At 41.2% G+C, this 13947-nt stretch overlaps 1 protein-coding gene across 6 annotated transcripts in view; it reads left to right on the forward strand.

The window, feature by feature from the left end:
• ACOT11 (acyl-CoA thioesterase 11) overlaps nt 1–13139 on the forward strand; it is a 155087-nt gene extending 141948 nt beyond the window's left edge. For all 6 annotated transcript variants that reach the window (XM_061633093.1, XM_061633092.1, XM_061633095.1 and 3 more), the window contains 6 exons: nt 1385–1451; nt 8091–8174; nt 9044–9177; nt 9724–9855; nt 11226–11352; nt 11956–13139. In XM_061633093.1, the coding sequence (XP_061489077.1) occupies nt 1385–1451; nt 8091–8174; nt 9044–9177; nt 9724–9855; nt 11226–11352; nt 11956–12111 (700 nt within the window). In that variant the 3' untranslated portion in view covers nt 12112–13139. The remainder of the gene's footprint in view (nt 1–1384; nt 1452–8090; nt 8175–9043; nt 9178–9723; nt 9856–11225; nt 11353–11955) is intronic.
• Nucleotides 13140–13947: the final 808 nt, after the last annotated feature.

Raw genomic sequence — 13947 nt, forward strand, 5'->3', positions numbered from 1 at the left:
TCTGCCTGTCTTACTTTCTTTCACCAAAAAAAGCCCAAAAGGAACCAAGGTACATTTTGCCACAAATGAGTGCAGGCAAAGGAATTCACTTAATAAAAACAAAAACTCCATCTTTATAGTTGCTTTTTTGCACATTGTACCCCATGCTAGAAATAAGAGGTGTTCCAGGTCCTAACTAGCCAATATTCCCTAAAGCTGGTACCTATAATCTTGCACTTGTTCTCAGCTGGATAATAGTTACCAGTCTTTGATTTATTCCTTTTAAAGTGTCTTAAGAAAAATTTGAAAAAGGAACAAAGTTTCTGAAGAGGAAGACCTCCCCTCTCCCTAGTTCACTGGTTTTTGGCAGATATGCTGTGGCATGCCACGGGGTACCATCTAATCCCAAGTACTGTATAATATCTATATGAAGATACTGGGAGCAGTCATTAGGAGTTTTATAATACTCAATCTCACTTGCAAGAAATCATTCTTTTAGTGTGGCAGCACCTACTCTTTGAATTCCCTGCCTATTGACATCAGGCAGGCACCTTCACTGTATTCCTTTTGGTGGCTACTGAAAATTTTTTTGGTTAGGCAAGCCTTTCTAGATGTTGTGTTTTAATTAATTTTTAGTTAGCTGTTGTTTTGTTTTAAAAATTATCAATAAAACAATTAAAAACAAGTAAAAACATTTTAATGTCTTTTGTAAGCCACTTAGAAGTTTTTTACAATCAAGCAGTATATAAATTTTGTGACATAAAAAACGAATTTACCCACTAGTCCAGTTATAGCAGGAGTGGAGAACCTTCGTGGCTCCACAGGCCAGATCCTTATTTGGATCAGCCTTGTGGGCCAAATTTGCTAGGTGGGTGGGGCTGCCTACCTGTCAGTCACACAACATTATGATGTAACATGATTGACAGGTGGGTTGTCCCGCCCACCCAGTTTTGGGCGTATACTCTGCATGTACACAAAAGCTGCTCTCTTGTGTAACTGGGATTGCTCTACAGGCTTAATTAAGCTGGTGTTGTGAGCTCTGTTCAGGTGTTCTTCTCCTCACATGATGAGGGAAAAAGCAGGGAGGGATACACTTTTTATCCCTGCCCCCCTCTGTTGTGCCTCTGTACCTGCCCCTGCTATCCTCTCGCCCAATAGGTCTCTATTGAACTTCCTGTATCTTGCACTGTGGATCCAGTCCACTCATGTGGCTAATTTACAAGGTATCCTAAAAACAAGATAACATAAAAATAAGATTATTTCTTTTATATAATTTCTTAGGAAGGTCATGTTCAGAACGTATCAGCTATTTTCTTTTAAGCGCATATTTTACGAGGTCTTTTTAATTACCTTTTGTTGACAATATTACAGCAGAGTAACCAATGTGTTATTTTCCTTTATGCAGAAAATATGTCATTTCCTGCAAACATACGGAAGCTCCTTTGTCTGTGCCTTGGGATCAAAGTAATAAGGTAAAATAAACTTTGAGATTTCTTTGTACCCTGCAAGTTGCTAACTTCTGCCTGTCAAATAGGCTTTAGATTCCTTTAAAGCAGGAGTGGGGAACATTTTTCAGCATGAGGGCCACATTCTTTTTTGGGCAAATTTCTGGGGGCCACATGCCAGTGGGGGCAGGGACTGGACCAGAGACAAAATTGGGCAGACCAATGAATGTGAAATTTACCTTTGTATAGCAGGTTAGTTTCTACATATATGCACACACCTTTTTTATTTTCCATTTAAGCATGCAAGAGGCTTTATCAGAGTTCAAGGACATGTTCCAGCTAAGTACATTGAGTCTGATAACAGGTCTCTTAGGCAGCTGACATAAGAGAAAAGTAAAGCACAATAAACAAAAAATACTCAAACTTTTTAAAAAAAGCTAAAAAGCTAACCATAAGGAGCAAAAGAAAATTAAAAATATTAACAAAAAGCTTTTTCTAACCGTATCAACAGTACTAGTAGTTACTGGGGGGAAATAGCAGCCTCTTCCATATAAACATTCTCTCTCTCCCCCCCCCAAAGGCTTTCATAAGCCATAGGGAGTTAACTAGGTAGGCCCAGGGAGTGATTAATGCTTCACTGGAGGAGAAGGAGGTGCCATCTGCTTTGAAGGAGGCAGTGGTGTGTCCCCTCTTGAAAAAGACTCCGTTGGACCCAGAAGTGTTAAACAACTATTGCCCAGTGGCAAATATCTCCTTCTTGGGCAAGGTGCTCAAAAAGGTGGTGGCAGCCCAGGTTCAAGCATGATTATTTTTTTTTATTTTTTTTTTAGAGGAAATTGATTACTTGATCCATTCCAGTCTGACTTCAGGCCTGCCATGGCATGGAAACTGCCTTGGCTGCCCTGGATGATGACATTTGTCAGGAGAGAAATAGGAGGAGTGTGACCCTGTTGTTCTCCTTGACCTCTTGGAGGCTTTTGTTATCGTTGGCCATAGGATCCTTCTGGAACGTCTCAGGGAGGTGGGGGTTGGGCACACTGTGCTTCAGTGGTTCTACTCATACTTCTAGGGTTGCTTCCAAAAAGTAGTTATGGGCTGGATGTGGGTCAATAAATTGAGGCTGAATCCCAAAAAGACAGGAGTTGTGTCCAGAGTTCTCATGTCCAGGAAGGGGAACTGGTCTGTTCTGGATGGGGTTGCACTCCCCAGGAAGGAGCAGGTTCGCAGCTTGAGGGTATGCCTGGATCCAGCCTTGTCAATGGAGGCTCAGGTGGCCTTGGTGGCTCGGAGTGCATTTTCCAGCTCCAGCTGGTTTGCCAGCTTCAGCCCCTTTTGGACAGAGATGATTTGGCCACAGTACTCCATTCTCTGGCAACATCCAGACTGTATTATTGCAATGCTGCCCTTGAAGATGATTCAGAAACTTCAACTGATCCAAAATGCAGCAACCAGATTACCGGCTGAGGTCGTGTTTAGATCTCATATAACTCCTGTTTTAAAACAGCTGCATTGGTTGCCCGTTTCTTTCCGGGCCCAGTTCAAGGTGTTTAAAGCCCTGCATGATTTATGCCCCAAATATCTGAAAGATTGCCACTTTCCCTACAGACCTTCTTGGTAGTTCTGCTGCCCTCAGAAGCCCAGGACGGTGCCCAGGAGAGGGCATTCTCTGTGGAGCCCCCTAAGTTGTGGAACTTCCTCCCCACGGAGGTACAGCCAGCAACTTCACTATATAGTTTTCAGTGAATGCTGAAGGTGTTCCTCTTTACCCTAGCCTTTGACTCCTGAGATGTATTATACAGCCACAAGAGTGGCTGTATGCAATAGCCAGCATGGATTTTTTGCATTCCACTATGTTAAATTGAAAACATCCCCCGTGCCATTCTGCTGCTTTCCATAAGCTCATTTTGAAACAAAACCTTACAAAACATAGTCCTGAACTCAGAAATGCTTGCTTAAGAACCCTCTAAGTTTTCATGGTGATACACAAAACACTCAGAGAGAATCGTCAGTTTAAAGTCTAAAACAAGAGAAAGAAAATCCAGACCCAGCTTGGACTTTTTTCTGTCAGAGTTCTCACAATCTGTTAAAAACCAGCAATATTCAAGTACCTGTAATCCTATTACTGACTGTGTCCCATACTCTGACCTTCATCTTCTGTGGTTTAAAAGTTAAAAAAAATATGTATGGCTGATTAATTAAAGACAATTAACATTGGAGTCTATGATGAGCACAGGCATGCTCAGTAAGAACCAACTGTCAGTGTTCTAAAAATGTAACAGCTGTTTGGTTTGGCTAATCAGGAGGTTCCTATTCCCGTGACAGAACTCCAATGGCCAGAGTGGTTTAATAGTCAGCCCCTCTTCTCAGAGAATCCTGGGAATTGGAATTCTGTGAGGGGGGAAACAGTCTCCTTACAACCCTCAGAACCCTTCACAAACAGACACTTCCCAGGCTTCTTTGGGGGAAGTCATGACTAAAGTGGAATAAATGTCTGGTGTGGATGTGGCCAGAGTCAGCTTTGGGTTAAATTTGGGTGGGAGTCTACATGTCTGCTGTAGAATAAAAAGGTGGGGGAAACCCTGAAAAATAATACTGTTTATAGTGTTTTCCTTTTGGAAAGGGAAGGGACTTGCCCTCTGACAGTGCCCATCCACCCAATCTCCTTCCCGCCCTCCCCACATCAGTTTTCCTAACCATGATTGCACAGGAGTAAATCCCATTGAACTCAATAACAATTCAAATGATCAAACCTGCCCTCCCCCTCTTTTCCCCTATCTCCTCCCATTCCCTGTCCTCCTCCTCTCCTTCCCTCTCCCCACCCTTCTTTCCCTCCTCTCCCACTTCACCCTCTCTCCTCGTCCTCCCCTCCCTTCATCCTTCCCCTCTCCCCTCACCCTTATCCTCTACCCCTGTGGTCAGTTTTACCCTTCCTAAGCATAATTGCACAGGAGTAAATTCCATTAAACTCAATAAGCATGCAAATAATCAAACCTCCCCTCCCCTCATCCTCCCTCCTATCCCTTCCCTTCTGTCCCTGCCCCTTATCCTCCACTGTGGTCAGTTTCACCTTTCCTAAGGATGATTGCACTGGAGTAAATCTCATTGAACTCAATAAGGATGTAAATGATCAGTCCATTCTCAGCAAACTTGCACAGGATCCCATTTCTTAACTCCCATTCAAAAGCAGATAAATAACTAATAGGCAAAAAAACCTTGAGGTTTAAGAACATACCTATAGCGAACAGATACACAATTTGTGTTGGTCTTTCACAGCCCAATGCACTTCCTTTGTAGTGTGGAAGAATTTGGTAATATATGCCTCTGAGCATATAGTAAGTGGTGGCAACAACTATAAACAGGACTGCATCTCCAAAGACAGAGAATTACATTTTTTGTGTTGGTGTTCTTACTTTGTTTCTTTCCTCTGTTACTACCGTTTCTAAAGAATATCTAACCTAGAAAATTATATTTCACTTAATATGTTTATTGCCTAGTCCAAAGACCATTGCAGAACAGAGCTAAATACAAAACATTAAGACATTAAATGAATTTCATACAACACTCATTATTCATCCTAGAAATTTGTGTCAAATGTATTTTTATTATTTTCAAAGCCTTTTTATTGGTCGATGTCATATGATGGTAAAGACTGTCTTTTGTGTTTCAAACTGGAGCTTATATTCTATTTCTATTTTGGGTGCATTAACAGTTGAATCTGAAACTGCAACTTTGATGTTGAAATCAGACTGATTACAATATGTTGCTACTTAATTAATTAATCCAGCTGTTGGAAAAACCCAACTTTGCCTGCCCAGGATGCATGTGTTCAGCCTGCTATGCTTAAACCACCCATTTTAAGGAAGGGTGAGCATGGTCAATTAAAAACATAGAGGACACCTAGAAATTTGCTAGAATATATTTCACAACCCCCCCCCATTTTATGTTGTGCAAACTGAGACACTGGAGACTATTCTGCAGAATAGTCAGTGCCGTTATTCCACAATTGTTTTTGGAATTTTTTAGTGTAAATTTTGCAAAGTGTTGCTGTACTTCACAGATTTACAGAAGCAAAAGAAAATGAGGGAGCTCCTGGATCCATCTTTGTGGCTAGAGGCCCAGATGACCTCAGTTGCTAAGAGTGCCTTTTATCAGCTTTGGCTGGTAAGACAGCTGTGGCCATTTCTGGACTGGGATAGCCTGACCACTGCTGTCTATACACTGGCAACCTCCAGGCTGGATTACTGTAATGCGCTCTATGTGAGGCTGCCCTTGAGGTTGGTCCGGAAACTGCAGCTGGTACAAAATGTGGTGGTGAGACTGCTCACTGGGGCAGGGTATTGCCAACATGTCACCTCACTACTGTGATAATTGCACTGGCTACGTATTAGCTACTGGCCTAACTTCAAGGTGCTGGTTTTGGTTTACAGAGCCCTATGCAGCTTGCAACCAGGATACCTGAAACACTGTCTTACCCCTTATATACCCAGTTGATCCCTGCACTCTGCAGGTGAGGGCCTCCTGCAGATACCATCTTATCAGGAGGTCCGTTCCACATAACATAGGGAGCAGACCTTTAGTGTAGTGACATCTACCCTTTGGAATTCCCTCCCCTTAAATATTAGACAGGCACCATCTCTGTTATCTTTTCAGTGTGTACTGAAGACCTTCCTCCTTCAACAAACCTTTTAAGTAGAGACCTTATGCCAGTCTGCTGCTGTGTTGGAATTGCTTTTTAATATGTTTTAAAGATTTTTTTAAAAAAAATGTTTTTAAAGATGTTTTGTTGTAATATATTTTAAAGTCTGTTTTTATGATGTGTTAGAGTGTTTTTAGTACTTTTCCTTGCTGCCCTGGGCTCCTACTGGAAGGAAGGGCAGGATATAAATCTAATAAATAACAAATCAATAAAAAGACAATTATTTATTATAGGAAACTTCACTAAAATTGCAAACATATTTAAAGTGAATATCTGAAGTACATCAACTATGTTAATATTGTTGCTTCCTCCATGCTAAAACATGATCAGCACAGCACGTCTTGCTTCTGTTTTTTGGGTTGGTTCCAGGTGTTGCCACCACTCACTATATGCTCAGAGGCACATGTTACCAAATTCTTCCAAGCTACACAGTAGATTGCATTTTGACAAATTTGTAGGGCAGTACAATATCTCAGAGAGGAGGTCTGGTGTCTTGCTCCCTTGGGTGCATTCACTATAGCTGCTTTTTAAAGTTTGATAGAAATACCTGTCGGTTATAGATATGTTCTTAAACTGCAAGGCTTTTTGCCTATTAGTAAATATTTTTAGGATCCACCATATTTTTGTGATGTTTTGATTTTAAGTTGTTTTAAATTGTTTTTCATCATGTATTTTAAACTGTTGTAACCTGCCCTGAGACCTCAGAGTGCAGGATAGATAATAAATTAAAGTAGCAGCAGCAGCAGCTATTACTTCTTAATATACCTTCAGAAGGCAATTTTAGGCCCTACCTTGCTTCCAAAGGCGGTGGCACTCAGAGCAAGGCCTCTGATGATTATCTGAACATTTGTTTAGGGGTTTATGGGGACAGGTTATACTTTAGAACATTCTAGGTCAATTCAAGGCTACTGTTTGTTCAAAACAAATCAGAATGAATCCTCAATAAAGTTTGAGGGGAAGTTAGATGAAATCAGCTATTTAATAAGCATTTTTTCTGATTTGTTTGCGAGGAGCTTATACAACATTGCATCAAGCAATTTCTATTGCACAATTTTCAGTGCATTTGTTTGTCACTTTCCTTATTGCAAAACAGTCTAATTTGGGGAAAAAGCAATTTTGTTGCACAAGAGTGTCAAATCAACTTTAAAAATTAAAACTTGCACTGTGAATTAGACCAGGAAACCAATTGGGAGCCAGTGAATAATTTTAAGCACAGGAGAGAGGGGTGAGGAGGTGAGAGAGATACCATAGGATTTATTTGATTATCAATATGTGAACGATACACGGTGCCCCTAAAATTCATCAGTCCTCAACAATGAAATGCATATTTTGAAAGCCTATTGGACTCTTTTGCCTTAATATATTATGTAGGTTGGGGGGGGAATATTAGACTCTCTCTCTGAAAGGAAGTTTTGTTTGAAGTGAATCTCTTAGCAGGAACTTGGTGATACTAGATGGTATAAGGAAGGGTTCAAGAATCAGATGGACTGCTTACCAGGGTGAAGGAAGATGGGGCAGTGGGAAATGAAAGAGGGTATCCCCCCCAGCTCTTTGCCTTGGGATCACAGAGATTGCCTTGGGTGGCACTCACTGACTATTAGTAGCTGACTACCTGTAACTCCGGGTAAATAAATTCTATGGAACCTGGCTAAGTGTGTTAAAAAAATTCTGAGACTTCAAAATTGTGAAATCTCTAACATTACAATTATTCCAGAGAAAATGTCACAAAAGGCATATGAGGCAATGTCATTTATTTCTAGAGCAGTTGACATGTACTAGGACACTAGTACTTTACAATAATGGAGAAAAGTTCAGAATAGTCCTTGCCCTCCAGCATATAATTTAATAATGATAAGAGGAATGATGAGAGAATGGAATAGGAAAAGGCTGTGCTGGACATATTAAAAACAAAATTAGAAGCTTTTTTTTTTTTTTAGTAATGGGCTGTTTTCTTGTGTTTTTTTGTGCAGGTTTATCTGAGTTACAACAATGTTACTGCACTGAAGACATTAGTAGCTAAGGCCAACTGGGTGCTTGCCTCCGAAAGAGACAAGGTAGCTAACCCCGTCCTCAAGCAACTGTATTCAGCCTGAAATGTAAAACATATAGTCAAGTATCCAAGCGTCTCATCCCATCTCATGTCCGTTGCGGGGAGGAATCACTGTTTTCAAGCACTCAGACTGCTAAATTGAGTTGCTGGTATATTACAACTCTTTCCTTAGGAAGCATAGGAACATAGGAAGCTGCCTTATACTGAGTCTGACCATTGGTCCATCTAGCTTAGTATTGTCTACACTGACTGGCATCAGCTCTCCAGGTTTCCAAATTAGATTCTCTCCCAGCCCTACTTGACATTTTTCTGGAAGGAGCTCTGGCAAATTCTGCATGTTTGTCTCAAAAGGGGTGGGGTGGGGATTATGGGAGATCCCTGGTAGGAACTGGTAGGACAATGGTGTTTAAGACTTAACATTTAAATAGCCAACGCTGAAATGACTGCTGAGGATATTCCTAGAACTCAGATGCTCTTTCTCCAGCTACACCTATGATCATGCTGTTTGAGCTAAAGGGAAATGTTCCTTCAGGGGGACAAGCCCTGGGCTTTTGAAGATGGATACTTGTCTCTGCTAAATCGAGAAGAGGTCTTTGTGTTTACAAGCACTACTTTCTTGCAGAGCTTAGAAAAGTTACTTTTTTGAACTACAACTCCCATCAGCCCAATCCAGTGGCCATGCTGGCTGGGGCTGATGGGAGTTGTAGTTCAAAAAAGTAACTTTTCCAAGCTCTGCTTTCTTGTTCTCTGAATTGCGTGTACCATGAACAATGAAACCGCTTAGGTTACGTTTGTGTTGAACTAGAATAAAGAGAATTTTTGACAGAGATGCCTTTTTCAGTTTTCACAGTGTCTTTGCCTTCACTCTCAAAGGTCAAGATGTACATGCTAGAAGAGGACAAATTCCTCTCTATCCGAATAGAGATCACCATCTGCATCGATGCAATGCAGGCCTTCCTCCTGCTGTCAGACCTGCGACGCAGGCACGAGTGGGATAAGCATTATGCGTAAGTACTTAGGTGGTTGACAGTTACTCTTTAGTTAGTTAGGGATGGTGTCCCCAGTTCTCAGGTTCACAATATAAAGGGATATTTCTGCCCACACATTTTGGGGCAGCACAGTGAAAACCAAAAGCTGAGATTCTCGGAAAGCTGGTTTCTGTGCCCAGTACCACATTTTGTGCCTTTCCTGTGCTCGTGCAGAACTGCAGCATAACACAGATCAGAGCAGGTTATTGAGCTAGGTGGAAGACTATACCAGTGATACTAGACCCAGTACTAGGGCTGTTTCTCAGTTTTGATCACCCCTCCCCCAAGATGATCTAATTGACTCTTGTTGCTATCTATGGTACAATATTGCCTAAGTTGCTGTTGCACAAATATAAGAACCTGAGACAAGCCCTCCTGGCCAAAGACCTATCTAGGCCAGCATCTCTTCTCCCAGAGTCTCCAACCAGATGGCTAAGGGCAATAGCCCTCTCCAGCTGCTGTTCACTTTCTGTTTCCTGGTTTTTGTTTTTACAATTCTTCCCCCCCCCCCTTTTTTTTTTGCAGGAGTTCTGAACTTGTCCAACAAGTTGATAAAGAGGACATGATCTATCATGTTATTAGCCAAACTATGAGTGAGGAAAACAAACCTCAGGATTTTGTTGTCCTCGTGTCACAAAGAAAACCTTGCAGCAAAGGGTATGTTGGCAAGCACCTCCTCTCCATTGCAATTTCCAGAACATCATCAGCTCTGCCTTGAATATGGTACACACACATCTGTAAAAGACTAGTGCCCAGATGGCTTTTCAAAATCTCTTCTGAATTTTTTTTTTTAAGTTTTGCATAAAGCTAAAGGTAAGAACTAGATTAAAGTAGTTCAGGGCAGCTTCAGCTCACCGAGTAAACGGAGCAAAGATGTGTTGGTGGTCATTAGGAGATTTGGAGTGCGTTTCCAGCAATATGCTGATGATACGCAGCTCTACTTCTCCTTTTCATCTTCTTCAGGTGAGGCTGTCAATGTACTAAACCGCTGCCTGGCTGCGATAATGGACTGGATGAGAGCTAATAAACTGAGACTCAATCCTGACAAGACTGAGATGCTGCTGGTGGGGGGGCTCTCTGCCCAGATGGTTGATGTTCGACCTGCCCTAGATGGGGTTACACTCCCCCTAAAGGAGCAGGTCCATAGTTTGGGGGTCTTATTAGATCCACTCCTGTCACTGGAGGCTCAGGTAGCCTCGGTGGCACGGAATGCGTTCTACCAGCTTCAGCTGGTAGCCCAACTACGACCCTATCTGGACAGGGAGAACCTTGCCACAGTTATCCATGCTCTGGTAACCTCTAGATTGGACTACTGTAATGCACTCTACGTAGGGTTACCTTTGAAGACGGTTCGGAAACTTCAGCTGGTGCAGAATGCTGCGGCCAGAGTTCTTACTTGGACTAAAAAATCTGACCATATAACACCTGTCCTGGCCCAACTGCACTGGCTACCAATATGTTTCCGGGCCAGATTCAAAGTGTTGGTTCTTACCTATAAAGCCCTTAACGGCATCGGACTGCAATACCTGGTGGAACGCCTCTCCCGCTATGTACCTACCCGTTCGCTATGCTCGACGTCGAAGGCCCTTCTCCGGGTCCCAACTCACAGTGAGGCCCGGAAAGCAATAACTAGATCTAGGGCCTTCTCAGTGGTGGCGCCCGAATTATGGAACGCCCTCCCTGACGAGATACGCCTGGCGCCTTCTTTGTTATCTTTTCGGCGCCAGGTAAAGACCTACCTCTTTGCCCAGGCATTTTAATTGTAATTGTAATTGTAATTTTATTTTAATTTTGGTCTCAACCGTGTTTTTAAAATGTTTTTATTGTTATATTGTACCCACACTCACTTGTATTTTAATGTGGTTTTATTCTGCTGTACACCGCCCTGAGAGCTTGTCGCTATAGGGCGGTCTAAAAGTACAATAAATAAATAATAAATAAATTCTTGTGGGCGTGGTGAATTTCAGAGGAGAGGGGAGAAAGTTCACTGCACTTGCTCTAACTGGGTTTTCTTCCCCCCCCCCCAGTGACCCATATGTTGTAGCATTCAGATCAGTCACGCTGCCAACACATCCAGCAAAGCCAGAGTATACCCGAGGGGAGACCTTGTGTTCTGGCTTCTGTATTTGGCAGGAAACAGATGACATCACCAAGGTAAGTGTTTAGCCTTCTAGGAGGGTTTAAAGCAATGAACAACAGTGGCTCAGTGGTTTGGAGGTTAGCATTCCAAACCAAAGTAATCACAGCATACTCTCTGCATCTATATCCCAACTGTCTTGTGAGTCTGTTTTAGAAAACAGTATTTTGCTTTAGTTTCCTGGGATATGTATTATAAGGTGAGTACCCACTATTTGTGCCGAGAGTAGCTTTGTTGACAGGATTGTCTTCGTTGTTGTTTTCGTTGCCTGGTGTTGGAATACATGCTCTTTGTGAAGAGATTCAGCAATATGTACATGTACTCAGCAGCGATTTCTGCAATTGTGGTACTAACTTAAGAAGCCACTGAAGCAAGTCACTTGCTGAACTTGCTGTGTACTATTGGTTAACACAATGCTTTTCTCCATGCAATCACATCTGCAAATGTGTTTGGGATTGAATGTTTTGTGCAAGTTAGGATTTGGAATTGAGTTTGAGGAGCCAAAGGTCCATTTGATATTGCAGTCAACTCTTAGATTGGGAAAAGAACACATTTTTAGTTTGGGGTCAGGAAACTGAAGCCTTCCCAAAAACTAATAGACAAAATTCTTTTGTTTCCAGGTGTCATATTACCACCAGGCCACTTCTGGTGTTTTGGCCTACATCACAACTAACATTGCTGGCCTCTCTTCAAGCTTCCATTCCACCTTTCAAGCTTGTGAACAGTTCCTTCTGAAAAACAAAGACAATCTCTCTGCTGCGCTTCAGAATCTTTAACTATACGGTTTCTGCAAAACTAGTTTTTGCAATCTTATCTCATGATGAGCATTGCTGTAAATACTGAAATGACCTGTGTAAGTATATGATAAAAGGAGAGGAAGGAAACTGGCATGTTCAAATGCATAAATTGCATAGCTCTAAGTTGTGGAGGAAGTCCGTTTTTATTGGCTTATGATCAGAATAAAGATTTCTATGCAGGATGATTGAATGATCAGAAACTTAGTGATCATATTGTGTGCACTTATTCAGGAAGCAACTTATGATGATTGTTCCTGGGTTTTGCATGTCCTTCATCACACTTGTGTTGGCTTCTGTTGAAGTCTTGTATTTGATTGACGGGAAAATCTGATGTAAAGGAAAACTTGAAAAAGGACTCTTTCTTGCTATGTCTAGAACTCTAGGTGGGAGAACACTAGTAGGGAGTAAACCTTTGAACTGAATGTCACTAAAAAAAAACTACAGAAAATGACTTCATATAGAAGCAGTGGAAGTGAAACTTTTTTTAAAGTGCCTTTAACCAAGGGTATTAAGGTTCACAAGAATTCAGAATGAAAATTCATTGGAATTGTTATTTATTGGAAGAATCTACAAAATAATATTTGGATTGGTGGAGGGCATTCCTGGCATTAATTAACTACCTTATTTCACTGTACATTACACAAATGCAGCTCACTGTTAAATCATGTCACATGTAATAATTTTTTAAACCATTCTTCAATATTAATGTCTTCCTTAACCTTTTTTGAATGTTGAAAGGTTTTTTGATCAGTCTAAGCCTGAGGAGATGAGATTATTTTGCTGCAGAGGGACAGCTCCATATTTGGGGCAGGGGAAGGAGAATCTTTCCTCTCTTTTGATCCATAGACAGTCATGCACTGAGTACCTCATCTTTCATTTTTACTGTGTATTTTCTCTTACCCTTTTACACAAAGTTTGCCAGTTCTGGATTCTAATCTTTTATTGTTTGTCAGAGCTGTGGGAGTTTATTGAAAGAAATAACAATAAAAACATATTAAAAATTAAAAGATCCTGAGTTTGCATTTGTTGGGCTCAGCTCCTCTCTGGAGACTATGACAAGCCTCCACTTCATAATTACATATTTGGTGTTCACATATTCCTTCCCACTTCATAATCCAGAGGGTTTAGTGGGGACACTGTTGAAATGCATACATACTTTCCTGGGTTCTGATAGTATCCATAACATTGGGAGTATATCGGTGAAGTTATTGACTCTGGATACACACTGATTTACACATGCTTCATCACCACATCTAATAACAGCTATTTCTTGTGAATGAAAGGACGTTGTGTTACAAAAGTAATAGCCATACAATGTAGGATAGGATTAAAAAGAGGTCCTGGTTCCACTAAATGCTGTTGACTATTGCCAACTTCAGCTTACTTCTAAGGTTTAGTTGCTTTGTTACACATGTATTTCATGCTTTTGCATTCGCATTATGCAAGCATAGAAACTGAAGTCAGGTATAGAATCCAGTATTGTGAACTTAATTTTAAAGAAATCAAGTTCCTAGCACTTAAAGATCTAGAAACAAGATGAAAACATGCAAACAATGAAAATGAAGGTAGACTGAGCATAACTTGTGGTGGTTAAGGGTTAGGAGGTTTGTTGGACATACCAGTCAAGAAACTAGACAATATTATATTCTTTCTCTCAACAAAACCAGAACAGAAAACTCCTGACTCTACTCCAGATATGATTAAGTGTACTGCTTCCTAGAGACTAAATTATATAATGACACTGGCCAAAAAAGGGTGTTGGTGCTCTGCATAAATGATCCAAAAGAAACCAATGTGCAGGTTCACTTGATTTGC

This window comes from Rhineura floridana, chromosome 6 (genome assembly GCF_030035675.1).
Source record: "Rhineura floridana isolate rRhiFlo1 chromosome 6, rRhiFlo1.hap2, whole genome shotgun sequence".
Taxonomy (NCBI): domain Eukaryota; kingdom Metazoa; phylum Chordata; class Lepidosauria; order Squamata; family Rhineuridae; genus Rhineura; species Rhineura floridana.